Genomic DNA, 12931 nt, shown 5'->3' on the forward strand with positions numbered 1-12931 from the left:
GGAATTAATGTGAACATGAGATAATCCATTGTCTTGAGTTGACTACTCTGAAAAAGATCTCTGGAAACGAGACTACAGCCGGACACTTGTAAGTAGTCCTAGATGGACTGGGGCTTTTTCATGTGATTCTGGGACCCCCCTGGATTATTTCTTAGTTAGCAGGATTGCATCAAATGTTTATTATTTATGATATTTATTTATGAATGGGCACACTGGAACTAGCACTTTAAAATAAGTAAAGTTTCCTGCCACTGTAAGGTTACTTAGAGAGGCTTGTGTTTCTCTGCTATTTAGGATAGATTTTTTTTTGTACCTGTCTATCTTGTACTGTAAATGAGACTTGTGGAAATGTGAATTGTTTTTTGAAAATTATTGTATAAAAACAGTTATATTTATTTAAATCATATATATTTATTCCTTCTTGCACTTCACCAAAAAATACATATATTTATTTAAATACTCTTAACAATTTTTTGATTGTTTGTAGTTAGCTTTTACAGTGTTCTGTTAACTATAGACAGTACTGGTGGTGGCATGCAATGAAATGATGGAAATGATACAAACTCATGGAGTAGGTACCGCTTTGAGCCCCTCACCTGGAAAACACTTTTCCTGTTCATTTTGCTAATTGTCTTGGCCTTTTCCTCTCCTTAGCAAAACCCAGTCTCTGCCTCTCCCATTCCCAGTGGCACAAACAGCCCAGCCACAAAGAAGAGCACAGGCAGCGTGGATTACCTGGCTCTGGACTTCCAACCAAGCTCACCTGGTCCACACAGAAAGGTACGGCTCTCCCCTAAAATCTTGGCTTTGTAACCGAACAGACTGAAGCCATTTCCCAGGTTCTCCCACTCGGTCCTCCAATTCAAGCAACTCTTTTCCCATAGCTGATTTTTCAGAAGTCGAGTGAGTAAGGGCCAAGGTAGACGATACGGCGCCCTCAAGTCCGCCACAGCGGCGCAGCACCATTTTAGAGCCTGGATTTTAATTTAAAAAACACTGTGGGGACCTGATACTTCTGGGTACTGTGGTGTAGGGGGATGAGGCACTGCTGTTTCCCACCCCAAGCCACTTTTATTCTAAAAGTTTGACTAGTAGCAGCTTAGAGTCTCTCTAAAAGACAGATCAGAAGGCTTTGTCAATTTCCCCTCTTTACAGAGCCTGCAAATATCACTCCTCAGGGGGTTTATTTCCTCTTCACCTCCCGGAAGGCTCTGTCAGTTTCACCACCTCTTCTGGGAGCCAAAGAGGAAATAAACAAACCCCCCGAGGAGTGATATTTGCAGGCTGTGTAGAGAGGGAAATTAGCAAAGCCTTCCAATTTGCCTTTTAGATCTTGGCTTCCCAGATAACATTGCGCCTCCCTTCACTTGAGCGTCCTCGTCTAATTCATCTCATTTAGAGAGAGACTTCGTCATGTCATAGAGCCAAGCCACAAGTGACGCCTGACACAGGTTGGACTCTTGTCAGCTTCCCTCAAGTTTTGATGGGAAATGTAGGCATCCTGGCCTTGCAGCTGTAATGGAGAGCCAAGCTGTAAAACCAGGATGCCTATATTTCCCATCAAAACTTGAGGTAAGCTGACAAGTGTCCAACCTGTGTCAGGCGTCACTTGTGGCTTGGCTCATAGCTAAACAGAACTTCCAGGTTTAGAGGCAGCGGACCTGGGAAGACTAATTGCTGGGGAACACGTAGTAAAAGACGGCTGTTGTGAGCAGACTGTGCCCAGACACCCTTCTTGTTTTCTCTTGGTTACAATATAGGATGCCCAAGAATTGGAAACTAGGAATTATTTTGTTATATGTATTATCAGTTATCCCTGGCCATTTCCACACAACTTACCTTCCTCCGGAACGTCGCGAAAAACACGCAGAAGATAGCGTCTTCTTGCGCAAAATCACGCCAGGAAGATGATATCATCTGGGAGTTTTGTGCAACATCGCGTCTTCCTGTCACAATTTCATGCAAGAAGACGTTATCTTCCGCGTGTTTTTCTCGATGTTCCAGAGGAAGGTAAGTCGTGTGGAAACAGCCCCTGTTAGATGAACACCTTAGATTTATGCTATTGCGATAGGTCTCTGGAGAGGCAGCATATAAAGTACCTAAATAAATAGGGAATCTAGGAAAATCCCACAGCAAGAATCTAGGAAAAGGTACTGCTGGTGGGACTTAGAGGCAATGGATGTAGGAAAGCAAAATGGCTTTTGTGGAGGTAGAGCGGCATCATAGCCACCGTGGTGTAGTGGTGACAGCGGTGGACTAAGAATTTGGAGAGCTGAGTTCAAATCCCTTTGCCATTCATAAAGCTCAGTGGGTGACCTCCAGCCAGTCACTGTCTTTCAATTTGACCTACTCAAAAGGTTGTTGTGAAGATGAAATGGAGAAGAGCCACAAGCTTGTTGGCGGAAGGGCAGGATCAAAATGGGATAATTAATTCAAAGAGGGTAGCCGTATTAGTCCGTAGCAGCAAAGTGAAACAGGCACATTAAAGACTAACCAAATTGAGCTTTTATGAGGCGGAGCTCACTCCATTAAATGTATTTGCCTGATGATTGAGCCCTTCATTGTATCTGATGAAGTGAGCTTCCGACTCATGAAAGCGTATGCTGGACGAACAGCGCAGTCCTAAAGTGAGTTACTCCATTCTAAGCCTATTGAAATAAATGGGCTTAAAATGGAGTAACTCTGCTTAAGATTGCGCTGTAAATGTAAGTCTTTAAGCTGCCACTGGACTCCTCTTTTAATGTGCTAGTTAGATATCCAGAGATAAGGGCAGATTCTCCTTTTAGTTCATACCAGCCAGGAAGCCTCTATAGGAGGTCAGGAAGCACCCAAGTTGCCCTGTAGGAGTTGCTAGGATTCCTTGCTGTTCTTTCTTTTTGCAGTTCATTTTCTGACCAGAGTTGAGGAGTGGGGCAATGATTGTGTTCCCACCCCACACCTCTGATTCAACACCTGCTCTGTGCTTGAGTTGCTGGGAAATGAGGGGGGGGCGGGGGATGGAGGCCAGCAAGCGAAAGAGGCTGGATTGCACTCATTGATTTGAAACAGCCCAATCTTTGGCTTGCCCCAAAATATAGAGCAACACGGTAATACTGCTATCAGACAAGAAAAAAAAGAAAAAAATTCCCGTGTACTATAATGCCTCCACAATCAACAATAAAGCGTGTAATATTGTTTCCAGAATTATTTATTCACCAATATATAAGGGGTATATTAAACAACTTGTATTTCAAATTATCTCTCTTAGCACATTCAAGAACTGTACCACATATTGCACTCCCCCTCAACCTCAATCATATAGGCATTTCAGACGTCCTGTAATTATTCTATTAAAGTGTCACGTGCTCCAAGTGCTATAATTATTACAATTAAAGTGCATTTACTGGTCAGGCATCCTATGACACTACTTTTCCTATACAGGGTTTAAATTGCCTTGTTAACAATTATAATATACAGTCACAATATAGGTGCAGTCCAAGAATGATTCCAGACACTGTGGGTGTCACAGCTCATGGGTAGACCTATGTCCTTCCAATATACGTTGTAAACTCTGTGACTGAGTTCTCTAACGGACGGTCCAGATCCTTGTAAGGTCCGTTTCCAAAGTTCTTTTTCAAAGAGCACAGTAGTCAGAGATTCTTGCAATTAACCTTCCATATCCCCTTCTAGTATTCCAATTACTTCCATCTTTGGCTTGAACTGTTTGGGATGTGGCTGCCAGTGTACGTCTGAGTAACAGTTCTTTGCTTTCCCCCACTCCGAGCAGCCCTCCACGTCGTCAGTTGCCTCGGACGAGAAGGTCGATTACGTGCAAGTCGACAAGGAGAAGACGCAAGCCTTGCAAAGCACCATGCAGGAATGGACAGACGTCCGGCAGTCTTCGGAACCCGCCAAAGTGGCCAAGTAGGAACCACTGGAGGTGGTCGGCCAGAATGTCGAGAGAAAGCCTTCTGGAAAGGCAAAACGAAACAATTTTTAGGCCTCCCACCTTCCTTCTACAAAGACGGGACAGGGAATCTTCTTTTCAAAGCATCTTCAGGGGGAGACATGGCCAATACTGTTCACCGGAGTACACGGTGCCAGGGCGCCTGCTGTTATCGGTTACGTCGTCTGGGAAATTCATCGTAGCAATACTTGGATTCATGACGCCCTGCATGCTGTCTACTTTTCCAGTCTCCCCCGAAGTCTCCTCCGACCTGCTGGAGTCTCCCTTTGTCTGTAATGCACACTTGTTAGGAGCAAAACTAATGCCACTTTGGTGAAATTCCAGCCTTCCTTTGCAATGGAGCAACTATTTCAGCCTCGTGCTTCTTTCACCCCCATCTTTTCAGGTCAAACTGGCCCACCATCAGCTCCATGTTTGATTTCCAGCAAAGCTCTTGTCTACGTAGCTTTTGTTTTCTTTACAAATCACAGATGTACTTAACCCTGAAGCACTTAAGCGCCCCGTGTGGGGGTGGGTGGATGGGGGAACCAATCATTGCTCATTTGCATAGCGTCTGAAAAATGTATGTGTATGAGCTGAAATGAATTTTCCCTCTTCTGCAAAACGTTGATGTGGAATATTCGCTGGATATTCGCCGAATGCCCCAACGGATTTGCTGAAATCCCCAAGTATTTGATATCTGTATCCGATATCCTGTGCTGTTTGAATTTGGTATTTGATAGCTGGTGTGCAGTTGTACTTAGTAGTTGATGGTGTTTGATGTCCTGCCCGCTGATGCAGTGTCTTATTTGAGAACATAAAGAGGAACCCTGCTGGATTGGAGCAGAGATCTGCTTAGATCGGAGTGGCCAGTTGGATACTGGCTATCTCTGTAAACCAGCAAGAAGGACCACAACGTCTAAAATGTCCAAATGTTTAAGTAAAATTTCACAAGGCTAATTGGAACTCGCTTTTGAAATCTCACTGGCAAAACTGAAACATTTGACATCTCAGATATTTGCAAATATTCATTTCAGCTCGGGTAAGTGTGTTTGAAATTGCCTCTTATCTTGATGTTAGCTATTTTTTAAAAAATTAGCTTCGCAAGATGTCAGCAGACTAGTTTAAAGCCAGTCTGGTGATGACCTTTAAGGTTAGCTTCTGGATGTGAAAGGGCGGGCCTCTTGCATTCACTAACCACTGCAACGCTGTTGAGACAGTGGCTTAAACAAGAGCAATTCAGTTGCAGGTAGATACATCATCCCTTTGGCAGAGCGTATCAACCCAGAAGACTGGAAGGCAGGGAGCTACTACAGCAGTGGGCTAGTGGGGAGTCATGAAACAGCAACTACGCTAAGAGCTGTAGTATTCCCCCACTTCCCTCGCATCCATGATATATTGTATTAATTGCGCAGAGAATTCTAGTAACTCTGCTATAGCAACTTCATGCCTCCCCACTGAATGGCATGTAGTAACTGCACAGAAAGCTGTAGTAACTCCCTAACATGCCTCTTTGCTAGGGTTGCCAGCTTCCAGGTGGTGACAGGAGATCTGGAATAACAACTGATCTCCAGAATTGTTCCCGTGGCTGCTTTGGAGGGTGAACTCTATGGCATTATACTGAGGTCACTCCCCTCCCAAAACCACACACTCTCCAGGCTCCAGCCAGAAAATCTCCAGGTATTTCCCAACCTGGAGCTGGCAACCCTAACAGATGTGCCCTCTTCCTAAGTGGGAAGACCCTCCAAGTCACTTAATTTGATGAATTACAGCGAAATTTTGCCACTGTTAGTCGATACAGGCAAGCGGTCAAGAGTTCAGTTGTTTGGGCTTGCTTACTGGTGCGAGTCACGATGGGGCACAGGGAAGAGGACTGAGGAGTACCCGCAAGCAGGGCTTTTTTTCTGGGAAAAGAGGTGGTGGAACTCAGTGGGTTGGCCTCAGAGAAAATGGTCACATGGCTGGTGGCCCTGCCCCCTGATCTCCAGACAGAGGGGAGTTGAGATTGCCCTCCGCGCCACTGAGTGGCGCGGAGGGCAATCTCAACTCCCCTGTGTCTGGAGATCAGGGGGCGGGGCCACCAGCCATGTGACCATTTTCAAGAGGTTCCGGAACTCCGTTCCCCCACGTTCCCCCTGAAAAAAAGCCCTGCCCGTAAGAATGGATTCCCGGTCAGTCTTTGTGATGTTAACTCTGCAGCTTCCTTGCATGTGAGAATTTCCCCCATCCTCACTTCTAACTTCTTGAAGCTAGACTCTCCGGCTGGGCGACAAACTCTTTCCCACAGATCCATTTTGTCAGAACCGAGAACTCTAAGGTTAGAGATGACCTCTGCCTTTTGCCTTGAGTCTCTCACCTGCCCCAGTGGTTTTATGTCTCCCCCCGACCCACCCAAATACCCCTTTTTGCACTGTTCCAAGTTCAAGTTATCTTGGGTCACCAAGGAACAGGAATTTTACTGTGTCCTGTGTTACGCACTGATCCTGCGACTGTTAAGACACCTGTACCTGTTTTTAAAAAGGGCCTTAAAAAACAGGACGCTTTTTTTTTTAAATGATGGGGCTTAATTGTGGGGAGGGGGGGGTTGGTGTTGATGTGTGGACTGTCCTTCAGTGGAGTGAGGGTGAGTGGGCTTCATTCCATAAGATCATTGGAGAAGATTTGCGAGGTTATGCTGAAGTCTTGAATTGTTTTATTGTGGGCACCAAAATGAATGCACTGCCACGGGGAAGCGGTCTATTCATAAAATGTTGAGGCACTGCTACACAATATTGGGAGGGCCTAAGCCAATCGTCTTCCTATGATGGAGGCATGGGTTTCCTAACAGGCACTCCCTACAGACCCCAAGGTGATACCTCCTGCTTTGTTGAAATGGAGGAAGGCCTGTATTGACTGTTTGCTCTGAGGAAGAAACTAGGGGGTGTATGTGCCACGGCGTCCATGGCACAACATGAGGGGCACTCGTCTAGAAGTTCACATGCAGGACATGAAGTACCTTGTTATTGGCCCTCGGTTTCTGGTATTCAGAGGTATGCAACACCTGTGAATGGAAGTTCTATTACCACTTTTGTAGTTCACCACTGTTCTTGGTCGGGTGGAGCGGGAGCTACATGACTTCTCTGGGTCTCTGCAACCGTTAGGCGATACACATTGGGGAGGAGAATTCATTGTCTGCATACAAGCCCAGATAATTTGACTACTGATGAAGAATAAAGCATCTCTCTGACTGGGCGGGGGGGAAGGTATTTTCTATCTCCCACAAAGCTGAAGTTAGAAGCACAGCCTAGTGTTGAAGTTTTTGTATAGTTTGACCCTATTCAGACCTAACTTGCTCATGCTGCAAATTAAGTGGTACAACTGTAAGTACTTCAGTCTCAGGTTGGGGGGGGGATGACTGACCCTGGGGAAAGAAATCCCTCCCCCTAAGTATTTAGCACATCAAGGTTACGTTAGAACTCTTTCTTCCTGGCATCTAGTGTTTGTGTGGAGGGAGGGGATTTTTGTTTTTTGAAGACCCTTTTTGAGCTTGTGGGCCTCTTTGGAATTCTGCCACAGGGTGGTGGATACAACCACAAAATGGCTGCCACAGGAGGCAAAGCCAACTACAAAATGGCTGCCACAGGAGGTAGAGCCAACCACAAAATGGCTGCCACTGGAGGTAGAGCCCACCACAGAATCTCAGGAAGTGAGGTTATGCGTAACTCTAATAGTAACACTTCAACAGTTCATGCAGAAGCTCTGCCTAACAGGATGCCTTTTTAAAATGAACATATTGTGTAAAATATTTTATGGCATACACACAACTTGACTTCAGTCACGCAGTGAAGAACGTTGTGCTGTGGTGGCAGCGACTGCCCAAAGCAACGCTTGTTCAATCTACTCAGCCAATCAGATGTCCAATGGCCAATCAGAAACCTTGCTGAGGAACAGCCCCACCTGACCCCACCCACTTTCTAAAACACTTGGTGGGCACTGGGAAAGGTGTCAGTGGGTGCCCACGGGCACCATGTTGGGGACCCTAATATATGATCCTACCAGACCCCCCGTTCTGAAGTCCAAGTAGAAACTCTAGATGAAAATAAGGGTCTCCATCTGCCTGCTGCTCCTTTATGGCACAGGCTTAGCCTTAGATAGATTCTGTCATCCAAGGATTAACAGTATTTCAAGGTAGCCAGAAAATTTTCCTGAAATTCTCTTTGACTGTTCTCAGAATCCCTGAAGTTATTTTTTGCTGTCCCTTGTTTTCCTGGCATTTCATTTTAGGTGAAATTGGGCGACAACTTTTTTTCCTTCCAAGTTCTCCACTTGTCTCTCTGTATCCTACCCTTTATCCAAGGAATACAGGGGGCCCTGCACCTATCTGCTCCTCTCCTTGTTACCCTCAACAACAACCCTGTGAGGTAGGTGGGTGGAAGAGAAACCAGGTCAAGGCACGAGTTTAGTAGCAGAGTACGGATTTGACCTTCCCTCCTCCACCCTACTCTGTCCCTCTCACCTCTATACCGCACTGGCTTTCAGCCATTATTCATTCCCTTGTCACCCAGAATATACTTCTAAATGCAGCTCCTTCCCAGACTCATTCTAAACTGGAGCCACTGAGAATGCAGAAATCGCAACATTAACCGTTCTTTTTGGACTTTGTAGCAAGCAAGAATAGTAATGGTCCAAGTGTTGGATATGGGCCTGGGCTGAAATCCATGAATCTTGCTAGAATAATAATAATAATAATAATATTCAATTTATATACTGCTCTTCAGGACAACTTAATGCTCACTCAGAGCAGTTTACAAAACGACAATCACCCTGTGAGGTGGGTGGGGCTGAGAGAGCTCAAAGAGAGCTGTGACGGACCCAAGGTCACCCAGCTGGCTTCAAGCAGAGGAGTTAGAGGTTAGAGTCCTGCCGCTCTTAACCACTACACCAAACTGGCTTATTGTTTGATCCCAGACTGATCTACCTAGGGTTGCCAGGCCCCTTCAATCTCCCAGCGGCGGATTGGGGCCTGGCTCTGTCCTCTGTTCTGAGGGGGGGGCGCTCCTGCAAAGCGCAATGACGTCACTTCTGGGAAATGACATCATGCTGCGCACGCCCCCCCCAGCGCGCCATTTTGAGCCACTGTGGAGCACGGTGGCACTCCTGCACACTGCAGCGTCCCAAAACGGGCCCAATCCGCACCAAAATGGACCCAATCTGCAGCTGTTTTGGCACTCCGTAGCACCTCAAAATGGGCCCGATCCACGGGAGCACACAGCTCCGCAGGCGCGCGCACACAGAGGCTGGCCAGGTAAGTGGAGGTGGGGTGTGGGGGCAAGGGCGGGGGATCCCCTGCCACCACCAGGGGTCTGGCACCCCTAGCTCTACCTCACAGGGTTGTTGTGAGGATAAAATGGGAAAGGGAAAAACCTGTAATGCTGCCCCAAGCACCTTGCCAGAAGGGTGGGATAAAAACATACCAGATAGAAATCGCTTCCATTGTCCTCTCCTTACATTACATTGCATAATATAATGGACCGTTCCTGCATTCTATCTGTGCAGATGGGTGACACAAGTTACTGAGGGTTAATCCCTGGATTGATTCTTGGAGCACCACTTTACAGCAGTTTGTGAAGGGATAAGAGTTCGGCTCTCCTCCAATCCGGGAATTTACAGTAAAGGTGACTTTACCACTTCCCTGCCTCACAGGACCGTTGTTTGGAATCCCATTTAAGGAGAAAGAGTCCGCATGTGCAAAAGTTACTTCTGACCCCTGCCATGCATCACAACCTCCCAACTGCCACTATTAAAAACATTAAGAAAAGACACTGCTAGTCTTGCTGAATCCAACACTGATTAAAACAAAAAAAACTGCTTCTCCAAAAGGCAGAAGGTGGGCTGGCTTAAGACAGACAATGCGGCTGTGCGCTGGCGTGAAGGTCCGTCACCGTGTCATGCAAACAGGAAAAGTCTCTGCCGCTTTGATGACCAATGCAATTTTCCTGTTGGTAGAGGAATGGATGAGTGTTGGGAGAAACGAAGTCAACCGAGATAGAAAAATCAACCAGTACCTGCAACAGGGACATGATCACAAACTGGTCCACTATGGAACAGAACAAAGTAAAAAATTTGCTTGCCTAAAAAAAATTGCAGTGCGTTTTCCGAAATCCCTATTTGGAAAGTTTGAAGAGTGCTAGGGTGAACCGGAAGTGTAACCCTTTCCTCCCTGGCAACAGGGAGAAAAGGTTATTCCTGAGCTGCTGCTTTCCCCGCTGTTGATGGGATAAAAATATATGGGCATCTGCAAGCTTTCCCCAGTAGGGATGAATGCGTCTTGGGGGCAGCCCACCCACCCCAGCTTGGATATTGTTTGAATCAGACTTTTCTGTTTCCGATAATCAAGCTTCAACTATTGCCATTTGGGCTGGGCTGCTAGACAGTCAACATTAATTTTAAAAATGTGACAACGGGAATGGTTTGCCGACATTCTAATTTTAGTATTCTGAGAGCCAAAGTGGCCATAGGTAAACGGGAGGATGCCACTAAGAATAATAAGCCGTCCGTTCTTTTCTTCTGCGAATGGCTAGCAATACAGAGCAGGTGATCCGATCCACGGCCCTGCAGGACTTCCCAACCCACCCCCTCTACTTCATGAACTGCCATTAGTGGGGTGGGAAGCCATGTGCCACTGAAGTATGCCCTTTGCTTGACTATACCAAACAGAGAGAGAAGGAAGCAAGAAAACTAATTGTTCATCTAGGCCAGCTTTCGGTCTCCCACAGTAGCCGATTAGATGCCTTGGGAAAGCCTGCAAGCAGGACGGGAGAGGTAACAGCCCTCCCGCCGCCGTTGCACCCCATAGCAACTAGTGCTCGGAGGTACACTGCCTCTGGCCATGGACGTTCCATTTCACTATCGTGAATCCTGGTCTTTGATAGACCTATTCCCCAGGGAGAAGCCTTGGGGCTTTGGCTTTTAAGGTCAGCCACATCTCATACCATCTGAAGATATCTTTTCAATCCATTGACCCATGGTGTCCACTGATGTCCACAACCAAATGGCCCTTGAAGATGGCCTAAAATATAAATGAAAGGGCTATTTCTGGCTACGCTGATACGGAGATCTCGCGGATACACCACAAATTCAGCTGTTCGGAAACCAGGGTTTAAATAAACCGGTTCCACAAAATAGAAAGACACTACAGTGGATGCAAACATTTAGGAATGTTTTATAAATGAGATTTGACCAGGCACCTTTATGTGAAGGGTGTTTCATCAAAGCAACAATGCAGTTGTGTTGGTATCTTGCTATGAGTGTCCTGAAATATGTGGCTTTTGAGGGGTGGGCGAGAGAAGGGGGGTGTTTATTTCATAAAGATGATTTTTTTAGAAGGACAAAATTACTCTGGTCTTTTTTTAAAATGTACAGTATGTCTTGTGGTGTCACTATTTGAGCTAGTAATTAATTTTTCTAGTCACTATGGATTGCTAATTCCTTAAATTATTAATTTATTTTTGTGAGTTTTTTTTTTAAAATAATAATTTGACACACTTATCCTGTAAAAATGCTCCTGTGCTTAACTTAGATAATGCCTTTTGTTTTGCTGTTAATAAATGTGATATGTGCCTGAAAAGAGAGTTCCCATATCTGTGTTTTCAATTGCCACAACTGGCAGGGGGTGGGTGTTGCCAAGTAATCAAAACAGATTAGAAAAATACAGTAAATTGATAACCCTCCCTAGAGCAGAAATCCCAACAGAATACCATGTCCCCTCTCGACCTCGTGGGAACTACAAGGAATTCATTGGAAATGGGAGGTATAGATTTACTCCAAGAGCATAAGCAACTTCTATTTGTGCAGAAGGGAAGTTGGGGAGTAAGGAGGGAGAGTGCCGGTTGAACAGGGAAGGGGAGGTTGTACTCTTTCTCATTAGTAGTCCTCAAGCAGATGATGGACTGTATTTCTTGCATTCAATGGTGGGAGGGGGGATTTAATAGATAGCCTACAAATCCTCTTCCAAATATAGGATTCCGTTCTTTGGGAGAATGGCCAAGACAGTGTATGTGGAGTGGCTCTAATGTTCTAAAGAACAAAATTTAGTCCTCAATTTTAATAGTGGCTGATTCCGCACACATTGGATAATGCACTTTCAATGCACATTATCAATAGTTTGAGGTGGATTTTTTGTTCCGCACACAAAAAAATCCATTTCAAATGATCTATAAAGAGGATTGGAAGTGCATTGTCCAACGTGTGTGGAATCACTCATCATCTCAGCCCTCTTGAGCCATTATTATCCTCACCGTAGTGCTGACAGGGGATTAAGACATCCAGCAGGTTTGAGGCTGAGATAAGGGATAGGAAAACCAGGGATTTCCGATTCACAGTTCACACACTTAGGTTACCAACATACATCCCCTTCCCGCTCTTTCAGATATAGTTGCCTTATGCCGTGTCAGGCCTTTAGGCCTTCTAGCTACTCTGAACAGCAGCTGCTCACAGCAGCCTCAAGCAGAAAAACAGCAGGATTTGAGTCCAGTGGCATCACTCTACATGTTACTTCTTTTACGAGTTTCCCACTGAGCCAACCCATGCTTCTCGCAGACACGCATTGCCTCGAAGATAAAAAATGAGCATGCAAATGGACTCAGCTGCCACCAAGAGAGCGAGAGCTCCTGTTTTTCTCCCAAAATTTTTCCCCATGCCAAAACATTGCAGAGGGGAGCCATTTCCCCATTTCTGCTGCTCCACATGGAGGTATTTTATGCACACTTCCCCACAGTTTTTGCACAAGGGAAAAAGCTTGGGAGAAAGGCAGGAGCTTTTCCTCCCCTGGTAGCAGCTTTCCAAGCCCATCTGCACTCTCGTTTTTTATAGAAACCAATCCCCAAGCTGACGTGTCTGCCCGGAGCACAGATTGGCTCCATGGAGAACTCGTAAAAGAAGCAACGTGTAAAGTGACTGTAACGGGTCTTCAGAGTATAAGCTTTCCAGAGTCCAAGCTCCCTTCTTCAGACTTACATTCTGATAAAT

General features: G+C 45.7%; 1 protein-coding gene across 1 annotated transcript in view; it reads left to right on the forward strand.

Moving 5' to 3' along the window:
• GAB2 (GRB2 associated binding protein 2) overlaps positions 1-5851 on the forward strand; it is a 206953-nt gene extending 201102 nt beyond the window's left edge. The window contains exons 9-10 of the mRNA XM_054973128.1: positions 655-780; positions 3767-5851. Coding sequence (XP_054829103.1) covers positions 655-780; positions 3767-3907 — 267 coding nt within the window. The 3' untranslated portion in view covers positions 3908-5851. The remainder of the gene's footprint in view (positions 1-654; positions 781-3766) is intronic.
• Positions 5852-12931: the final 7080 nt, after the last annotated feature.

The sequence above is a fragment of the Eublepharis macularius genome, chromosome 3, assembly GCF_028583425.1.
Source record: "Eublepharis macularius isolate TG4126 chromosome 3, MPM_Emac_v1.0, whole genome shotgun sequence".
Taxonomy (NCBI): domain Eukaryota; kingdom Metazoa; phylum Chordata; class Lepidosauria; order Squamata; family Eublepharidae; genus Eublepharis; species Eublepharis macularius.